The sequence below is a fragment of the Aspergillus pseudotamarii genome (genome assembly GCF_009193445.1).
Source record: "Aspergillus pseudotamarii strain CBS 117625 unplaced genomic scaffold BDV38scaffold_63, whole genome shotgun sequence".
NCBI classification, from domain to species: Eukaryota; Fungi; Ascomycota; class Eurotiomycetes; order Eurotiales; family Aspergillaceae; genus Aspergillus; species Aspergillus pseudotamarii.
The window spans coordinates 190,021-208,486 of NW_022475077.1; the positions used below are offsets into that span (position 1 = coordinate 190,021).

General features: G+C 44.7%; 8 protein-coding genes across 8 annotated transcripts; 3 read left to right on the forward strand and 5 right to left on the reverse strand.

Moving 5' to 3' along the window:
- Positions 1–320: 320 nt before the first annotated feature.
- BDV38DRAFT_182683 (RTA1 domain-containing protein) lies at positions 321–1,591 on the forward strand. Its single transcript, XM_032052107.1, has 3 exons — positions 321–1,216; positions 1,269–1,343; positions 1,396–1,591. Exons 1-3 carry the CDS (start codon positions 519–521, stop codon positions 1,490–1,492), a joined length of 870 nt encoding a protein of 289 aa, XP_031909774.1. The 5' UTR covers positions 321–518; the 3' UTR covers positions 1,493–1,591.
- Positions 1,592–1,660: 69 nt separating this feature from the next.
- BDV38DRAFT_182676 (putative ubiquitin conjugating enzyme) lies at positions 1,661–2,665 on the reverse strand. Its single transcript, XM_032052106.1, has 3 exons — positions 2,413–2,665; positions 2,212–2,304; positions 1,661–2,142 (listed from the first exon to the last, which is right to left on the reverse strand). Exons 1-3 carry the CDS (start codon positions 2,567–2,569, stop codon positions 1,886–1,888), a joined length of 507 nt encoding a protein of 168 aa, XP_031909775.1. The 5' UTR covers positions 2,570–2,665; the 3' UTR covers positions 1,661–1,885.
- A 252-nt stretch (positions 2,666–2,917) lies between these two features.
- Positions 2,918–4,625, reverse strand: BDV38DRAFT_257736 (uncharacterized protein). Its single transcript, XM_032055642.1, has 2 exons — positions 4,279–4,625; positions 2,918–4,194 (listed from the first exon to the last, which is right to left on the reverse strand). Exons 1-2 carry the CDS (start codon positions 4,432–4,434, stop codon positions 3,256–3,258), a joined length of 1,095 nt encoding a protein of 364 aa, XP_031909776.1. The 5' UTR covers positions 4,435–4,625; the 3' UTR covers positions 2,918–3,255.
- A 2,705-nt stretch (positions 4,626–7,330) lies between these two features.
- Positions 7,331–9,576, reverse strand: BDV38DRAFT_257738 (major facilitator superfamily domain-containing protein). The gene is made up of 5 exons (XM_032055643.1): positions 9,340–9,576; positions 9,175–9,282; positions 9,063–9,116; positions 8,543–9,004; positions 7,331–8,481 (listed from the first exon to the last, which is right to left on the reverse strand). Exons 1-5 carry the CDS (start codon positions 9,399–9,401, stop codon positions 7,548–7,550), a joined length of 1,620 nt encoding a protein of 539 aa, XP_031909777.1. The 5' UTR covers positions 9,402–9,576; the 3' UTR covers positions 7,331–7,547.
- Positions 9,577–11,203: 1,627 nt separating this feature from the next.
- On the forward strand, positions 11,204–11,553 carry BDV38DRAFT_257741 (uncharacterized protein). Its single transcript, XM_032055644.1, has one exon. The coding sequence runs from the start codon at positions 11,310–11,312 to the stop codon at positions 11,475–11,477; it is 168 nt and encodes a 55-aa protein (XP_031909779.1). The 5' UTR covers positions 11,204–11,309; the 3' UTR covers positions 11,478–11,553.
- On the reverse strand, positions 11,204–13,038 carry BDV38DRAFT_295968 (uncharacterized protein; the record flags this gene model as incomplete). Its single annotated transcript, XM_032062819.1, has 7 exons — positions 11,204–11,561; positions 11,622–11,752; positions 11,807–11,886; positions 12,291–12,453; positions 12,517–12,707; positions 12,844–12,899; positions 12,987–13,038. 7 exons carry the CDS (start codon positions 13,036–13,038, stop codon positions 11,527–11,529), a joined length of 708 nt encoding a protein of 235 aa, XP_031909778.1. The 3' UTR covers positions 11,204–11,526.
- Positions 13,039–16,055: 3,017 nt separating this feature from the next.
- On the reverse strand, positions 16,056–16,515 carry BDV38DRAFT_286615 (uncharacterized protein; the record flags this gene model as incomplete). The annotated part of the gene is made up of 2 exons (XM_032060706.1): positions 16,056–16,178; positions 16,231–16,515. The coding sequence occupies 2 exons, from the start codon at positions 16,513–16,515 to the stop codon at positions 16,056–16,058; spliced, it is 408 nt and encodes a 135-aa protein (XP_031909780.1).
- Positions 16,516–17,499: 984 nt separating this feature from the next.
- BDV38DRAFT_286616 (uncharacterized protein) lies at positions 17,500–17,959 on the forward strand (the record flags this gene model as incomplete). The annotated part of the gene is made up of 2 exons (XM_032060707.1): positions 17,500–17,772; positions 17,837–17,959. 2 exons carry the CDS (start codon positions 17,500–17,502, stop codon positions 17,957–17,959), a joined length of 396 nt encoding a protein of 131 aa, XP_031909781.1.
- Between the last annotated feature and the right edge of the window lie 507 nt (positions 17,960–18,466).

Here is an 18,466-nt window from a genome sequence, read left to right on the forward strand (position 1 = left end):
GTGTATAGAGGTTTATCTGAGGTCTTGGGCAATAAGCATGGCTTACAAAGATAAGCAAATGTGTCAGCCTGGTGTCAACTCTCGGTGTTCCTTTGAGCAACATAGCCATCGAGCTTACGGATCAACGAATCAGTTAGGGCCCGCGATCAAAATTTAGAAGACAGAGTGGGTCTGCGAAAACGAATGCGAGAGCGAGAGCGAATGCGAGCCAATCAGACATTCCAAAGCACATTATTCTCCTTACGGGAAGCAGGAATTTGCCGATAGGATCCACTCAAGTCATGGCAATCGGGGAAAAGAAACGGGACTCTAAAATATTACATCAAATATATACGAGGCGTCGGCCATGGAGTTGTCTCAACGGTCTCTTCTCTCCCTGATTCTTTGTCTTAGTAGACCAGACGACACTTTAATCCGTTCATATATTCTTTCGTTTCTAGCGCCTGTCGTTCTTTTCCCGGCTCTTTTTCTTTACTCTTCTTATATATACAGATAATAATTTTTAAACCCTGATCAAAATGGCCAGCTACCAAACCTGTACAGAAGTCACGCCGTTGTGCCCCGTCGAAGCTACAACATACGGTTACTATCCCAACTATGGTGGTAACATCTTCTTCACGGTCTTCTATGGCGTCTGTGGCATATTTCAACTCGGGTTCGGCATTTACTTCCGCTCGTGGACGCTGATGGTGGCACTGGTGGTCGGCACACTTCTCGAGATGGCGGGCTATATCGGTCGTGTACTGATGAATAAGAACCCTTGGGACAGCGGCGCATTTAAGTTGCAAATTGTGGCGATTATCCTAGGGCCAACATTCATCGCTGCGGGCATCTACCTCACCCTGAAACATATCATCCTTTCGCTGGGACCGGAACACTCGCGCCTCAAACCGAAATTGTTCACCTGGATTTTCATCGGTTGTGATATCGGGTCTCTGATTTTGCAAGCTGCCGGTGGTGGTGTGGCAGCAGCAGCTGGGAGTGATCAACGGGATCTTCTCAATGCGGGAAATGATATTATCATCACAGGTATTGCGTTCCAGGTCGCGACCATGTCCGTTTGTGGACTGTTAGCACTGGACTTTTTCATCCGTTACCTTCGGCGTGGCTCGGGAGAGAAGGTACTGGACGGTACAAATGGACGGAACAATATCAAGCTGGTGGTTATCGCAGATATCTTTGCCTACTTTACCGTTCTGATTCGGTGTATCTATCGGTAAGTCTTTTTCAGGGACGACGGGGATTACTTTAACTGACGTGATGTGCAGTATCCCGGAGATGGCAGGTGGATGGGGAAATCCCTTGATGCAAAAGGAGGACGAGTTTCTGGTTCTGGATGGAATGTGAGTATCCCCGTGGACTTCTCCCAACCATGCAGATTGCTAATCTCAACAGGATGGTTGCCTTGGCGGTTTTGGCCCTGACGGTTTTTCATCCTGGGCTCTTCCTCCCATCATTAAGGAAGGGTCCCAAGAACGTGGAAGCCGCCTGATATACTCATCATATACGACTAAAGATACCCCATGTATGACAACAGAAACAAACATTTAAGATAGATGCAGATAGATATATTCATCTCGTTCAGAAAACTGAACATATGCTGACAGCGCTACGCTGCAGTATAGCCGGGTAAATATGAAACAACGGCAATGCAAAGTGAACAAGTCCAAATTTCAACTCCGGGCCGACATCACGTAACTCCAGGGGAGACAGAGAACTTAGATAAAGGGAAAATAAGAATGTCGCGGAGACAAAGAGCTGGCGCTACTCGATAGACTATGTAGTCTATCATGCGAAGGGGAAAAAAAGAAAAGAAAAAAAGGACAATATGTTCCAGCGCCAACAACATCAGTCACGCATAATCTCATTGTGCATCAGGAGCACTTTATTCCTCGCCCAAACTGTCTCGGACACACTTGCGGACCCTCTTCTTGAACTCTTTAGGGTCTTCTCTCCATAGGCGGGCAGCTTCAACGTTGGCGGGGCTTTCATCATTCGGACTCGAGAGCATGGAGATCACGGATAGCAGGATTGTCTCCGGGGTCTGGACGGGGGACCAGCGCTCTGCAGCAGACTCATAACCGTACTTATCTTCCTCGGGTGGGTGCAAAATGGAAATGCAGACATCGCCGTTGGGGTAAACTATGGATCATCAGAATCTGGCTCGGGATAGATAAGGCAAAGCGGGGAAAGAGGGGAGAAGATGCATACTGTTTGGGTGGAACAGTGGCGATTCAAACTTCATCTTCGGTGGCATATGTGGGTATTCGGGAGGAAAGGAGAGTCGAGCACGAAAGAAGCCGCCTGTTAAAAAAGAAAAATCAAAGGCAATCAGTAAGTATCCAAGGATATATATTTATATATACTGCCGGGTTATTGAATCTTTTCGGAAATCACTAGCATGTAACTTACCGCCGTACAACTTGACATCGTCTGAGATCATGAGCATGACCTCCCACTCAAACACGTTATTATCGACGAGCCCACAGCTAATGCCGGGAAGGTCCTTAGCAGACTGCATCTGTTGCAGCTGCCCCAACAACATGCGACCTGCTGGTGATGTAGCCATAGTGGAACTCTGGTCTCGGGAGTGGTAGCGCGGGGCGAGAAAGAGGAACGGGATGAAGGGGATAGGGCGCCTGACGAGACCCTAGGATCGCATACAGTTGATATAGCGGTTCAACAAGAGGAGGACTCTCCAAAGGTACCCAGGAGGAGGAAAGGGAGAAAAGATTAACAGTGACGAGAGAGGTGGTGAAAGGATGGCCACTGAAGGCGGTGTGTTTGGTCGGGTGCGGGGCGGGGCTATTGGCCAGTTTGATGGCCTTAGTCAGGCATCGACGGAGTTAATTTTCAGGCACCCAAGGAGGACATGTAACAGTACTAATATTAAACTCATGGAACAGCTACGTAATCGGCGGTCTTATGCATAATGTAGAATAGATTCAACAGAGCATTCCGGATGCAAGAAGAACAAGTATGTCTTTGGCGTAATTACTAACCAAGGGGCTACAAAGCGCATGTATCAACACAATTGGAGAGGTCAAAAGGACAACCGAAACGAAACTTTTCCGGCTTTAATGTCACTCGGGCCGATGCGTAGTGGATGAGTAACCTACTATGACACAACGACGAGAAAAGTGATGTCCAAAGTTGTGTAACTAAACAAAAGGAGAAAAAGAAAGAGGTGATAATAATAGAAGAAGGATAGAAAAATTAAACAAAATTTCATGTACGTTATGGTATACGGAACAGCTAAGCGCTGACCTCGCTACGCCGGACACCGTACGTCAATGCCCCCGCGTGGACTTGGCATCCAAGTACAAATGAAAAGAGGATAATCGCGGCAAACTCCATGGCAAATGCCTTACCGATCACTTTCACGTAGCGAATGCGAGCAGCTCCATCAAAGCTCGCCCATGCATCTTTAATGCTGAGCTTACCGCTGCCGCCCAGAGTGGCAGGAACCACCTTTCCACCGAAGGATCGATCAAAGGGTATGATCGCTTCATCCTCCTTTGGGAGCATGGAGGCCGCAACACGGATTGTAACAGCCCGCGCGGGGATAGATACGAGGCCGGCAAGCAGGGATGGGATGGCGATGGCCGTGGCAGCGCGGCTCACAAGCTCAGCCGGTGGGATGTTAGCGTTGGGATCAACAACCAAGTCGCTTAGAGCCCCAGCAGCTCCGGCAATAAGTAGAGGAATGTAGAACGCGGCACAGACAACGCCTTGCTCAAAGGCAACGACAGGAGCAATCTTCAGCCAGCTCTTGAAACCGGGAATGCGCTGGTAGAAGCGCTTGGAGGAGGGTTCGGATATCACAATATGCACCCAGGTCAGCTCCAAGTTGGCCAGGGCTATGCCGATAATCATCCTGGCGACCAGTTGCCCGGCAAAGTTGGTTATGGACATAGGTAGAATCGAGAATAGGAACCCCTCGGCCAGAGAGTATGTGAAGAACAGACCAAAACCGCGGAAACGAGACCAGAAGCCGGCACGGGAACGGAGATGTTTAATGGTGGTGCGCAAGTTACTGGTGATAGGCTGACGGCGACGAGTGTCTACCTCGGGCTCAGCCAGGTCCACATCCTTGTTGGGGTTGACATCGGTCTTGACGCGGATATAGATATCGGGGTTAGTTTCCTCGACGGCGGCGAGGGCCGCAACCACCATTCCGTAGGTGTATTCGATCTAGAGGTGGGATTAGCAACCGTAGGACATCTCCAGGAGCACAACACGCTAATGTAGAAACATGATAAAGAATAGTGACCTTACCGAGAAGACAACAAAAAAGAAAGCTAGGACAGAGAAGACAAAAAGGCCAGCCAGCCACCCTGAGAGATGAATAGAAGGCACTTCAGGATTTTTGGAGTTCATGGGCATGTCGGAGGCAAGCTCCATGCCTCGGCGAACAAGGGACGAGACAACCATCGCTGTGAACTCCTATCGTATCAGCTACTGGCTGAGATGAAGAAGGGAGTAACCGAATTTTAGACCAGAAAAAGTCCAGTAAGATAAGTGAAAGAAATAGGAAGCGAAAGACCGACAGTTAGATGATGAAATATTGGATGAAATCGAAAGTTGAAGATGATGACAGATGATGATGATGATGAAAGATGGAGGGTGATAACGAGGGTCGCAAAAGCGGTACGCCGTGTTCGGGCCCACCAATAATCGTGGGGACTGACCCCACTCTACCATACTAGTCCTAGCAGTACACCTGACCTGTAGAAACCCTGGAAAGGATGATGTACACAGTATCAATTAATGTGAATAAAATCCAATGATTCCCCAAGTCTTCCACTGTACTTCAGCCATAACCAATAGAATTTTGATCATAGCAAGTAAACTGATTTGCATCGCCAAGCTAGGGTTACGGGAAGGGACGCCATCATGTAGTCTTTTCCAGAGAGGTGTCGATGTAACGGACGTTCCTTAACTAGGTAATAGTTTTGATGGTCGGTATATGGGCAACCATGACAACAATAATAATGAATAGTAATGAATGATAATCAAAGGAAGCCTTACAGGGCATATATATTTTATTTCCTGTTGCCAATCACCCTTCCTCCTATCTGACATGGGAGTAAAAACATCGACAAACTCCGAAGAACTATGGCATCCTCAATCACACTTGACAGAAAAGTGCGGAAATAAAATGGGCCCACTTTGTATAGGAGCCTTATACAAATTTACTCCCCCCCAGGAATTACATTCGGACATGGGAACGTTTGGACGCATCTCCCTCTTCCAGTCGAGGTCGGTGGGATTATGCAGGATGGGTCCCGACGAGCTGACGGGCTAAGAGACCAGTGGTGCTTAGTGAGGCCCGACCTACCGTAAATAGGTGCCATAGGCGAGGTTTCTTATATACAAGAGCTTTTCCTGAGTGGGCATTTAGTGGTAACATGCCAAGTGGAGAGACGTTTAGAGAACTATCAACCCTAACAACATGCATTTAGGGTATTATAGTGATCTGTATTCTGATTGGTTGGTGGTGCTGTATTTATTGAGTGATCTTGTATGCTGGTTGTGTACCTTGCTATGGAAATACTGTCTTGATCATTCAAAATGTATTCGGTCTAGCGAGGTCCAATGTGGTATAGATATATCGTTGCTCTGAGCAATACCACTACTTACAAATTTATGTAGGTCCTTCATGTATATATCTAGGTGTCTCAGCACTGGCAGCTCATAGATTAGGCCTCTCTCCTTGACAACATGTTAACTGTGCACTACATGTACAGCCTTACTACCCTGAATGGGCAGTGGTGATAGGGTAAGTGATTAGACCCAACTTACTGGAAAGAACATCTGGACCCTACAAGTTGCGAGGCTACCTTGGAGTCACGCCCTGTTGGGGAGGACATGAACCGTCACTACGATGTATGATACCCGCGCGTTACCACTGCCTTAGCATATTTCCTTGGTGCCTTGTATGTTAGCCCTACTATCAGTGGCCCTTTAAGTGCTCAGTTTAGGCTTCATTTCTACCAAATTTAGGGACGAGTATCTATATCTGGACTAAGAGCTTTCATTTCGGGGCCATGAGGGCGTATGGCAGTCTTAACAAACATTAACAGCATGTACCGGGAGCTGTTCAGCGTCAAGTATGTCAATGGTAACTGGAAACATCCCCAAAATACTATATTTCAATTGATTGCGAGGGTGCTATAGTCGGTGATACATAGTATCAAATGGGTGTCCTTTCGTTAGTCACTAGCATTGGAATGTTGTACTCAGTATTGAATGTATGGGCCCTAAAATAGCGAATAGTTCAATCGCCTGCCTGTAAGCTGATTTATTACCCATTTTGTTCGCGGCGCCCTGCTAGCTATCTCTCTCTTGGTCGCCATCGTTGGAAAGTACTTGTTGTCCTCGACACCTCCAAGTTCGCACTCGCTATTCGGAGCATCAGCATCATGTTCGGCACCATCGTCATCCTCGGTGTCACTTAAATCACTCCAGTTGATACCTTGGAGAATTTATTCCATATAATCTTTATCAGGATAGTCATCATCGACATTTCTTCATCATCATAGAATACCCAGTCGAAGTCGTGCTGAGGGTGTAACGCCTTATTGAAATAGATACACTTGAAACATAACAGATAGTGAGGACAACTTTCACACACATGAATGTTGCTACCTAATGTCTATTCCCAGAAATTAGAAATATGAGGCTATTGTGACTCAGTGGTTGAATGATCAACACTTACTATGAGATGTGCGAGGCAGAAACCCCTGACAGCCCAGCTCGTTGATTTGATGTTTCATTCCAATGTGTAATTCCAGAATTCCCTATCTTCGCTCTTGTTGATTCACCCCCTAGATGGAATATGATAGGTTTCCAAGTATTATGGACAAGGGAGATTGTTCGGGCTACGAAATTCTAACAACAAACAGTCGCAACACCGTTCTACACCCAAGATTCCCCTTGTCCATGGCACTTGGAAACCCAGCATATTCCATTTGTATGAAGGCTGCACGATGTATAAAACGTTTTCTTCTCCCTGCCGACTGAAAAGTCAGTTGTTGGTAAAATTAGACCTCTCCAAAAACGGATGCGTACCCAAAGGTTAGGTAGTTAGACACTTCCATGGAATGAAGCTTTCGGCAGAATGGATTGTCAAGAAAGTCCAATAATAAGGATCCAAGGCTCAATCACTTCATGGAACCAGCAAATTGACTCATGGACAGCGACACTGCTGAGAAATGGAGCAGTATATCAAGCCTGGATCGAGATTTGGTGTCTAGTAGCATAGAGAAATCGTTCACTTGACTATTGAAAACAACAATTGATTACGTTTCCCACAGTAAGTTCAGGAGTAATTTAGTAATCTGAACACGAATTTGTGCCCTTCTGCACGCTAGAAATTCTTTCCTATATGTATCCATACGTAGCGTGTAGTCCTTCCGGATTAATATGTAATCGGACATAATATGTACACTCAACTCAATTAAGAGTGATATAAAGTACCTTGGAAAAGGCTGAAACCAGAAAGCCGCCTGTTACCGGCATTAAGAAGAAACATGAACCCCTATTTAAGGAATCTCCGCAGTTGGCACCTTCTCTGCACTAGGCTCATCCTTCTCATCAACCTCATCTGAAGTCCACATAGATTCACGCATGAAAGGGCTACGATGACGGATCTGAGGACCCTTCAGCACTAAAACAACAGGGACAACCGAAAGCGCGATACCGATAAAGCCCAACAACGAACCGGCCCATCCAAAGCCGAGATTGGAGAACAGCTGAGGCGAAGCCAGGGGTAAGAAAGCACCGAACGAGTTACGCCCCAACGAAGCAGCTGAGAGAGCCGACGCGGCGTATTTCTCATACGCGTCGGTCAGGTAGTTGACCACAGCCATGTAGATGGAGTAGATACCGATACCGGCAGCTGTGATACCGATGGTGGGCACAATCCAATGCACATCGGGCATACTGGCCCAACCATACCAGAACAGACCAGCTGCGAAGAGCAAGCTGCCAGGAATAGCGGTGTAAAGACGAGCCTCGGGAATGGGCTTTCCCGGCTTTTCGGAGTTGCGCTTGGCTGAGCCCAGATAGATCCAGTCCTGAAGCGGGTTGATGGCTGTACCAATGACCGCACCCACGGAGATGGCGAGTTGTACGAGACCAGTAGCCATAACACCCCAGCCATAGTTGGTGCTGTAAGTTTGGACAACACTGGAGAAGAATAGATACAAGATACCCCAGGCAAAACTGATCCAAAGTGTAAAAAAGATCACCACAGGCTCAGTCAAAAGCATGCGTGTAGGACGTTGAAAGGAGATCTGCAGAAGCTTGAGAGTGCTGACTTTGTTGAGCTCTGCCTGGGCGTAGACAGGCCGACCGGTTTCCTTCCGGATCTTTCGGGCCCGTTTCTTCAAGATCACATCCGGGCGGGTTTCGCTGAGGATCAGGTAGAATACGGGGATGAGCGCGGCATTATAGATGATCTGAATGTAGAAAATCCTGCAAGACATGCACAGTCAGAGATAGGAGTTTGATACATGAAAGCGATGGGATAGCTTACCAACGCCAGGGGTCAGACTTGTGAATTTGCACAATGGCCGAACCGATGAACGGGCCCAGCGCAATACCTACAACACTGGTGAAGCCAAACAATGACATAGGCAGACTACGAGCCTTCTCGCCCAACCAAACGTCACTAATGCTTCCTCCAACAATGTTAATGGAGACCGACGAGGCTCCGCCACCAAAGAAACGGGTGACTACCAGCGTAGCGAAGTTATTCGCGAATGCCGATGGGAATAGTGAAATCACCAGAATTACATAGGCCACAAAGTACCCAGGCATACGGCCGGAAGACTCAGTGAGAGGCACAAAGATCAACGGCCAGAAGGCAGCGCCCATATTCCAGGACGTCGTTGCCCAGTAGAGGTTGGGAAAGGGTGAATTCTGAACATGGAACTTCTCTTCCATCCAGTCATTTCCAGAGCCATACGTTCCTGCCGGAAGTCCAGTCAATATGGAGCTGTTTGAGAAGTGGTCAGCGCTGATCCAACCAAAGAGAAAAGCGATAGAAGTCTCACATGAAGCAGACGGTGACTGTTAGGAGCCATTTGTACTTGAGACTCCAGTTGAACCTAAGAAGGATCAGTAAGTACGAATACAACCATCATAAGAGATAGCATGATAACATACGGGTTCTCAGGATCATTTGGACCGTTCCAAGTGTGGATTTCGATGTCCTTGCTGCTACGCAGTTCATCGGAGTCGACATCATTATCAAAGCCGAAGAAGCCCTTCAGCCTAGGACGGTGTTAGCCCGACCGTAATAAAACACACAACGGATATTAGGGTCCTAACCTGTCCAGAAAAGAATTACTGGACTGACTGTGGGGGGCGTTGTTGGCGGGTTGATCGGCCATTGTAAGAGACAGTCAACAGAAAGGCGCTGGCGTCAGTGGATTTCGAACCAATCTGACCGTCTCATGAAAGGGGAATCGAAGAAGGAACAGGAAACTGAACCGCCGAAGTCTACATTTGAAGAGCTGAAAACTCGTTCAGATGAGAAAGTTAATTCGGGGCTTTCCTAGACTGTACCTCCGAGAGTTCCGTTTCGGCATGCCGAAGAGACAAAAAGCATGAGAGCCGACCGAGTATTTCGTCATTATGGAGTACTCCGTACGGAACCCTGGGCCACTTCGATGGCAAATCCATTCTTGGGGCCGGTGAAGAGTTTGAAGCTCTGTGAAAGGCTAAAGCGGTGGAAGACCCACGGGTATAGCTCCACGATGCCTTGGGGTGGAGCACGACTAATGCAACGTTCTCGACCCATCTGCTAACTCAACGCAGTTGCTTTTCAATATTCGACTCGGTACATCCAGGGAACCTCATTTACAGAACAACCACACTCCGGAGCCTATTCGTGAAAATTGTAGTTAACCTTACCATCGACCACTGGAATAACATGAGCTTCCGGTTGGCTCTTTTATACGAACGGTGATCTATGACGAACTACTACGTAGTACATCCGCGATTGGCTTTGAAGTAGAACCTTTCTCGAAAATCAGCCCATCTGGTTGCATTTCCACTTTTCCGCCCCTTTTCTTTTTACGTTTGCTAAGGCTATCTAACAATTGCTACTACTACGTAGTATGAAGGGCATTGATCGCTCGTTGAGCTAGGGCATTGTTTCTATATTAATCCACCTACCATTCTAGGGTCGTAACCCTCTCTACACAGTAGATTGTAGAAGAATTATCCCTTTCCAGTGTGGTCTTCCTCCTCTCCCTCACAATAGCCATAAATCTCTCAGTTAAATTCATGGTACTGCCGAAGATCTTCCGTCATAGGCGCGATGTGGCAAATCGAATGGCAAACTCTAAAGCCCTAACTCGGAATATCGTCACTTGTTCAACTTTATTGTCTTTCTTTGATAGCACTCTTTTTTTTTCTCAGTGCTTTCATCTTGACTACTTGTAGCAAGTCCACCCTCCTCTGGTGAACTAAGCGAAAGGAAGTCTCAGAAAGATTTTGCTATGGTGCCTGACTATCTTTCCACTAGGATGTTATTCTAAATTGGATGGACGACTGAAGTGGGCCTTTGCATGGATTTAATTTGCACGGACCGCCCCACACCTGGCTTGCTTATGCCTTGAAAACGGATTCTTAGGATAATCAATTATTAATTGAAGACATCACTGTGAAGCTTTTCTTTTATTTTTATTTTTTTTTCTTGTTTTCTCTCGGAGTGACAGAATCCGACTAGCAGCCAGCGAAGTCTGTACAGCTAGTTTTAGGTAGTACTAGTATCTACGCCAGTGTGAGCGTTTTTCAGCATCATCACGCGTCGGATCAAGCTTATCTAGGCGTTAAGTTACTCACATTGTTGTAGACAATACTGCAAACACTAAATCTTCACTATATTGGATATTAGGAGTAAAAAGAAGGTTCCCAAAACCTCTTAGTCAATTGTAAGATGAGACATATATCTCGAGGAGTTGACCCACAGCATTAGCTAGCCCGTAACTCCGAAAGCCCTGGACAACAGTAGAAGATAATGGAAACCACGATTGGGATAGTATCGCGGAATCAACTTCCGTAGGCCTTGTGCGGCTCGTCCTGAGATGTGGAGCCAAGCCCCCTGAGATGAGATTACTGCAAGGGCATAGAGGTTAAATCAAAGCGAATAAAGACAGGTTCACTGTTTCAAGATAACTCGTCTAGTGTTTGGCTGTACTGCTTTTCTTGTACAGCGTAGCTATGATTGAGGATTTGAATAACAAACAATTCGCTTGCAAAAATATATCTCAAAATATATCACACCATCGTACATGTCAGGTTTAATTCACCTGCCCACCCATCTTGAACGTTACAACCAAAATTCACACTATCTTACTTATTCCACATGTTCTACCATAAGACTATCGGCCTTCGTCCTGACTTTCCCAATCTTCTCACCTCATGGTCTTCGTGCTCGATGTGCTTTAACGGGAGTTTGACAGAGAGGGCATCCGGGTCATTGACGACGATCAACGACGGATTCGTACGCTAGTATGCGTCTATATCTTCCAGGGTACGATTCGCTATAACAGATTCGAGATAAGTATTTCCTCGAAGAAAGTATAACAACAAGGATAACGTACCCGTTTCTGGGTAAAAGAAATAGATGGCTGGCAAAAAGGCGGCGTTGAACACTGTCCAGACAATCCAGAACTTCCAACAGATATTCTGGATTCTAATAGGAGTAATTTCCACGATGACGAAGTTCGTGACCCTAGGCAAGTCAGCAGAGTCCTTAGATCAGATTATATGTGGTCAAGCAGATTACCAATTCGTTGCCGTCGCCACAGCAGCTCCCTTGTTCCGCATTTGGAGGGAGTTGAGTTCTGGAGGATAAAGCCACGGAGTCTCGAGCATACCAAGACCAAAGAAAATATAGAAGAGAAAGAAGGACACAATAGAGGCGGAACCAAACATATGTCCTTCGGCAGTACCAGCATTGGCCTCCGTATAACATCGGATGGCATGTTCTCGCTCGTGTTAAATAGTATATTCAATATCATTTTCCTGCACCACAACGCAAGGGTCATGGACGGGCTTGGCTTCGATACATGAAATGATTTCGATGGCCTCCTTCCCGTATCCCTTTGCATGGGCCATCTGCGTTTAGGGAGCACAGTAAGTGAGCGATTCGAGACACAGTCAAGGACAGAGTAGACAACGCACCTCGGGGACTCGGGAAGCCATGGGATAGTTGCAAATAGAACGAAAATGAAAATAAACTGGAAAGCGATCGTAAGTCGTCAGCCCACCGCGCCACCGGCAAATGAAAGGCCGTAGTTGATCCAGTTGACCATAGAGAAGTCAAGGATGTTCATGACCATTTCCAGGAAAACGAGCCTCCATATCCATTTGGGTGCGGAAGTCTCTGTTTGCCAGGTTGGCGCTGTTGATGTATTGATCTCATTTCTGAAACTGGCCTCACCCCAGTCATTGAAACGGAATCGAAGTCAGAAACGACGCAATTCAAAAACATACCCGAGAATTACCCAACCAACAAATATCTGTGGAAGACTGTACGACACGCACTTGAGAAGGGTGCCGATCGTCGTAAGGGTGGTTGCTAGTAGGGTTGACTTCTTTCGACCGAGGCGCTTCCCAATACTGAAGGCCACGGGTGCGCCGAAGAAACATCCAACATCGTAGATGGCAGTGACAGTGGAGGGTGTCTTGGTTTTGATCGTCCTACTATATTGTGAACCACCAGAAAGTCCTCCCCTCCGCAACCACAACGCCGCCTTTCGAAGACAATTGTCAGTATCGTATGCGGCCCTCTCAGGGGTCAGATTCTTGGGATAAACATACTACTGAAAAAAGACCTTGATCGTATCCAAAGAAACTCATGTCTGTGGCACAGGCAGCTTGCTCAGAAAACAAGGAGTTAGCCATACAAGGAGCATATGAAGCCAACAGAAAAGGAACTCACGGTAATCCAGAATGTCAGCCACCCCCTTTCAACCCAAAGTCGGGTGCTTTCTTGGAGTCCTTTGAGGAAGCCATTGCGAAAACAATAAAATACAACTTGAATAGATAGACTCGAGAGAGATAGAAGACTTTTCCTACTCATTCCTGCCGCGCAGAGAGTGAGACAATTCGAATAAGACCACTTTTCATGCAAGCGAGAAAAGACACTTGCGGCTGTAACTGATATACATGCATTATATGTCATTCTCGGCCCGATCTTAACATTAAATCACCGAAATCGGTAAAGCACCCCACAGCGTCGTGCGACACTTGCGGGGTGAACGCATTGCTGATGTTGGGATTGAGTCTGGGAACTACAACGCATGGTTTTGACAGCGTGTTCCATGATCAAACAGGAAATTTATGGAATCCATGCCCGCCAGGTTGCATAGATTTATTAGACTAATAAATCGTATCTTGCCGCCCCGGCAACACCTCTTTTGCCTTATCCACAAACCACTCCTCACCAGATCATCACCGTGAAAACGAGCAACTACCAGTCTTAGCCCCCTAGCGAACTGTTGTTAATTCGATCCATAACTTAGGGCCAAAGCATATCCACAACAAGGAGGCGGTAAACAAAGGGTACATTTAATCGTCTTCAGCGTCACCTGATTTGCAACGTGAGGGGAATTTTCGTATAATAGTTAATAACTGAATTGTTTTTCTGCGAGTTCTGCCCAGTTACCCAATACAGGTGCCGCCGCTTTTATAAGACAGTATATAAGTGTACCTTAATTATTCTAAGTTACTTATTAATTATTTATAGAGTATATATCAGCTACTCCAGTTACTCCCGGATATTATTAATAAATTTAGTAAATAATTTAAGAGTAGTTTCTCTTTACTCTATATTATAGCTTATATAACTATAAGAAAATCTCTAAAATATATATAGACTAAAACTTATTAATCTATGTATATTCCATTAATTTTGTAAAAGTATTATAAAAACAAGAGTTAAGTAATTTATTTTTATTATTAATTATAAATTTATATATGGTAGGAAGATCTAGTATATTACTAGAGATCAGACCTCTCTATACTCAATCAATTCTGATTACCTTGTAGGCAAATCGACTGGTCGAAACGGGGTTTTGACCATCCATAGTTAACTAACATATTCGGTAAACGAGCCGCCAGGCCCGCCACTGTAAGTGACCTACCATCTTCTGTTTTCTATAGTAAACAATTCAGTTTATCTCTACTTAAAACTTGATATATAGCTTATTTTAGAGTAGAATAGTGATATTAGTAAGATATCTTGATCATAACCTGAAATATCTTATAATAGTTGAGATATTATTGTTTAAAAATAGGCTATTTACGATGGAAAACAGAAGATGGCGGGTCGCTTACAGTGGCGGTTCGTTTACCGAATACGTTACCCGTTCTGCTGCTGCTTACGCATTCAAAATATTGATTCCACAGATAGTGGGGAAGCCGGAAAAGTTCAAGAAGTGTGTCGGTTTTGTCCGCAGCTTGGGCCATACAAGATGCCCACTCCTCCTGGAGGGTGCAGTCATCAGGACGGGCTGCACACGCGTTATTAACTTCTTTCTCTATGCCTTCACGGATATATTTGGTGTAAGAAGTATTATCGCACTTCTCAAGGTTGTGGATTGGGCTAGTAACAGCGAGGCCAACAGCGGCAAGTAAAAACAGTGTCTGGATCTTTATATTGAGATACTGTTAAATTATCTTAACTAGAGCAGTGAACCCTGATTTCCAATGGAAAAATATAATATACAAGTATACTAAAGATGAGTGAGAGAAAAGATGAGATGTATGTTCAAGAAGCAGCAGATCCAGCCAGCAATAGCCCAGATCTTTATACCTTGAGTTCAATGCCTCAGGCAGAAGAAAAGTTCGACAAAATTACCATTCTGGTCACGTAGAATAAATGATATATGTGATAAATACAATGTACCAAGGAAATAGTATGTGTATACCAACCCACAATAGTGTGTGGGGCCCACATCTAAATCTGGTCCTGGAATCTGTAGATCACGTTGATCTTCCTAGGTTTGTCCAGTCCCACCACAGGTTTTCAGCTTCAGCTCGTGTTTTCACGCCACGCGGCTTTTAGAATCCAGCAACCATGACTCTAAGAATACCCCCTAGTTAAGGCCTATTGATTTTATTAGGTCAACAGGGATAAGAATTGAGTTCCTCTTCCCCAGACTTTCTATGTGGAATCTATTGTTCGGGGATTTATCTATATCTATAACTACTTCGTAGCTTTTTAGATCTTACCTATTTAATATACTATTACAAACAGAGGTGCCAGCTCTGACAGGGTCAGGGTTTAGTGTGTCGCTAGTTCTGCGGCAGTCAGAGCTGGTATTGCATGAACGCTGGGTACTAACTGTGTGGAGAGCTCCAGAGAGCTCTACTACTGAGATAAGGCGCGGAAAGTTCGTGTTGACTCCCTGTAGAGTGGTTCGCTTACAGATCGGGAGTGGAACTATCCGAACCACGTGGCGAACAGTGGCCCTATTATATGTTGTGTAGGAAGTGATATACAAACACAAACACACCCAACTCTTCAAAATTACTATCTTAACATAATCGGTAACGAGCGGGGCCAATGCGCCTGCTTTCGACGTACCATGTTTCGTTGGAAGCTCTTCGGAGGACATAGATCAAAACCAGATACAGGATATCTCCAATGGAATTCTAGCTACATCATATCCTCCATCCCCCATACGCCCCCAGAAAAGTATCAGTAGGCATAAAAAAAATCAATTTCTTTAAATCAAATGTTCATTAGGTAAAGGTAAAAAACACTGGTTCAATCAAGCTGGCCACAATCGCCCCTGTGATCTGGGAGAGTGATGCTCCCAGTAAATTCAACTCTTTCTCTAATGCTTCCTTTGATTGTTGTTCGTCTTCCACGCCTCCCCATATTTCTTGTCCCTATATACATCGATCCTTTAATAAAAAGACAAAATTTATTATTACATAAAGGTAACCCTTAAAGGGTTATTAATATATAATTCTTTCTCAACTGTTCCATCTCCCAGGCAAGGACTAGGAATCAAGCATCATCCTCAATTCAGATTGAATCCTTTAATACAGCCGGGCAAAACATTGTTCTCAATCTGCGGGATCACTTCCTGCAGAATTTGCAACTGTTCCGATTGCAGATTTCCCAGTTTAGGGGCGCGGTCGAGCTGTATAACATTAGTGAGATAAGCCTTATACACCCACTCTAGTGTTACTTACACAGCTCTTATATCCTGTTAAGAAACGTATGGGAATTCTCAATGGAGAACTTTCGGCGGCTTCGGTAGTAGCTGTGTCTATACATGATCTCAATTCGGACAGCTCGTACAAACCGTCTCTGCATGTGTCAACAGCGTTCTCACACGCGCGCTGAAATTCTGCCTCCACACCATCCCTGACACACGTGAGGGTGTCTTCAGTAGGATTGCGCTCCCCGAGGTTGTGAATTGGTTTAGCGAAGGCGAGGCCCACTGCGGTAAGCGGAAACAGGATCTGGATCTTCATGTTTGGATACTGTTGAGTATGGGAGGTGAAACTGATTTTCCAATGGAGAAAGATGTGTTTGAACGTGTGGTATCGCCCAGATGTTTATACCTTGACTGCAGTGCCTCAGACAGGAGAAGGTCCCACCACTTCTGGGCCACGTAAATTGGTATTTGTTCAATAAAATATAAGTTTAAAATTCCATGCCTTCTTTAGGAGTAGAATTCTGACCAAATAGCGAATAATATTAGACTTAGCAAGAACCCAGGGAAGCGGTCATTCCATCTCAGGTTAGTGTATATAAGGATACCAATCTATTAAGATCAGCAATTTGTTAACAGAAGCAGGATTATTATAGGATAGGGTTAGTCTTCTGAGTCTTTCCCACAGACTTTCTTCGTATAGTTCTGGGGCCCAAAGTTCAATAGATATGGCTGGAGACGCTAGGGAGCAAATTACTTCTCCAGAAATAGTTTCTACAGCAAGGATTGGATATTGGGCACTTGTAGTGAAGTGTACAAAGCTACAGAGTAGATATATTTATAATTTATGAGTTGTTCACGCTACCCTGTAATAGTGTGTGGGCCATATCTCAATCCGGGTCTTAGGATCTGCCGATCACGATGGTCATCCTCCATTTGGACAGTCCCCACCAAAGGTTTTAAACTTCAGCTTGTGTTTTCGCCCCACACGTTTTTAGAACTCAGCAATCATGCTCCAAAGAATGCCCCTGGTTAAGATCTACATTTTATTCACCAAATACCCAATTCACATGGCCAGAAGTGGAACCTCCCCCTGCCTGAGGCATTGCTGTCAAGGACTCAAGGTATAAGAATCTGGGCCATTGCTGGATCTGCTGTTTCATAACGTATCTCTCTCTTTTCTCTCACTAGCCCTCTTTTTTTTTTTTTTTTTTTTTAACAACTCTCCTGATATCACACATATTTTTCTCTACTGGAAATCACTTTCGCCTCCCTAGTTGAGATCATCCAAGAGTGTGTAAATATGAAGATTCAGACACTATTTTCGCTCGCCGCTGTAGGCCTTACCTTCGCTACACCAATTCACAACCTTGAGAAGCGTGACCAAGAAACGTGTGTTAAAGAAGCTGTGCAAAAGGAACTCGGACATTCCTTTGATTTCTTGGCCGAATCCAATGAGAAGAACCGTGAACAGCTGGATGGCTTTATATCATGTATTGCCGAAGATGTTGGTCAGCTCAACGATACTGCAGAGCTTACTCAGAATCCCTTAGAATGGCTGCAGTCTTCAGAATGTGTAGGTAACACTAGAGTGGATATATTTAAAAAAGAACTTATCTTACTAATATGATTGTATACAGGTCAAACATTTTGGAGGAAATTTCATAAGTGCATTGATTTCCCAGGGAAAAAGATTCCAGGAATCCGTGACCGTGGCTCTCTCAGAATCGGCCACATGTTTCCAACAGCGAGAGGAGAAATGATGGATAAAGAAAAGGACATTCCATCCAGGATAGTCATTGAAGTTATCTTATGGTCTTGGTTTGGTGCACGTTCATCTTTATCTACCTAATCCTTTTTTCTTATTCATTGTTCAAATACAGACCCTTGTCTAGTATATCTTATTAAAGACAGATACATAAGGCAGAATATTATAGGATAATAAAAGCTGAAATTAACTATAGAATTACTAAAGAATAAGTTAATAACTATAATAAGTATCTAATATAATAGTAAATAAAAAACTGATATTAACTTAGTTATATAATATTTACTTTGAAATTTATCTTAGAGAGAGTATATCAGAAGTATATAGTACTATATATTATAATTAAATATACTCTATTATTTACTTTTAAAAGAGTTATAGGCTTATAGCAGAAATAACTAGCTATAGAATATATAAGAATACTTATTTATATAATTAATTTAGTTTTTTATAGAGTGGCATAACCTAACCGTTGTAACCTAGCCATAACCTAACCTAACCG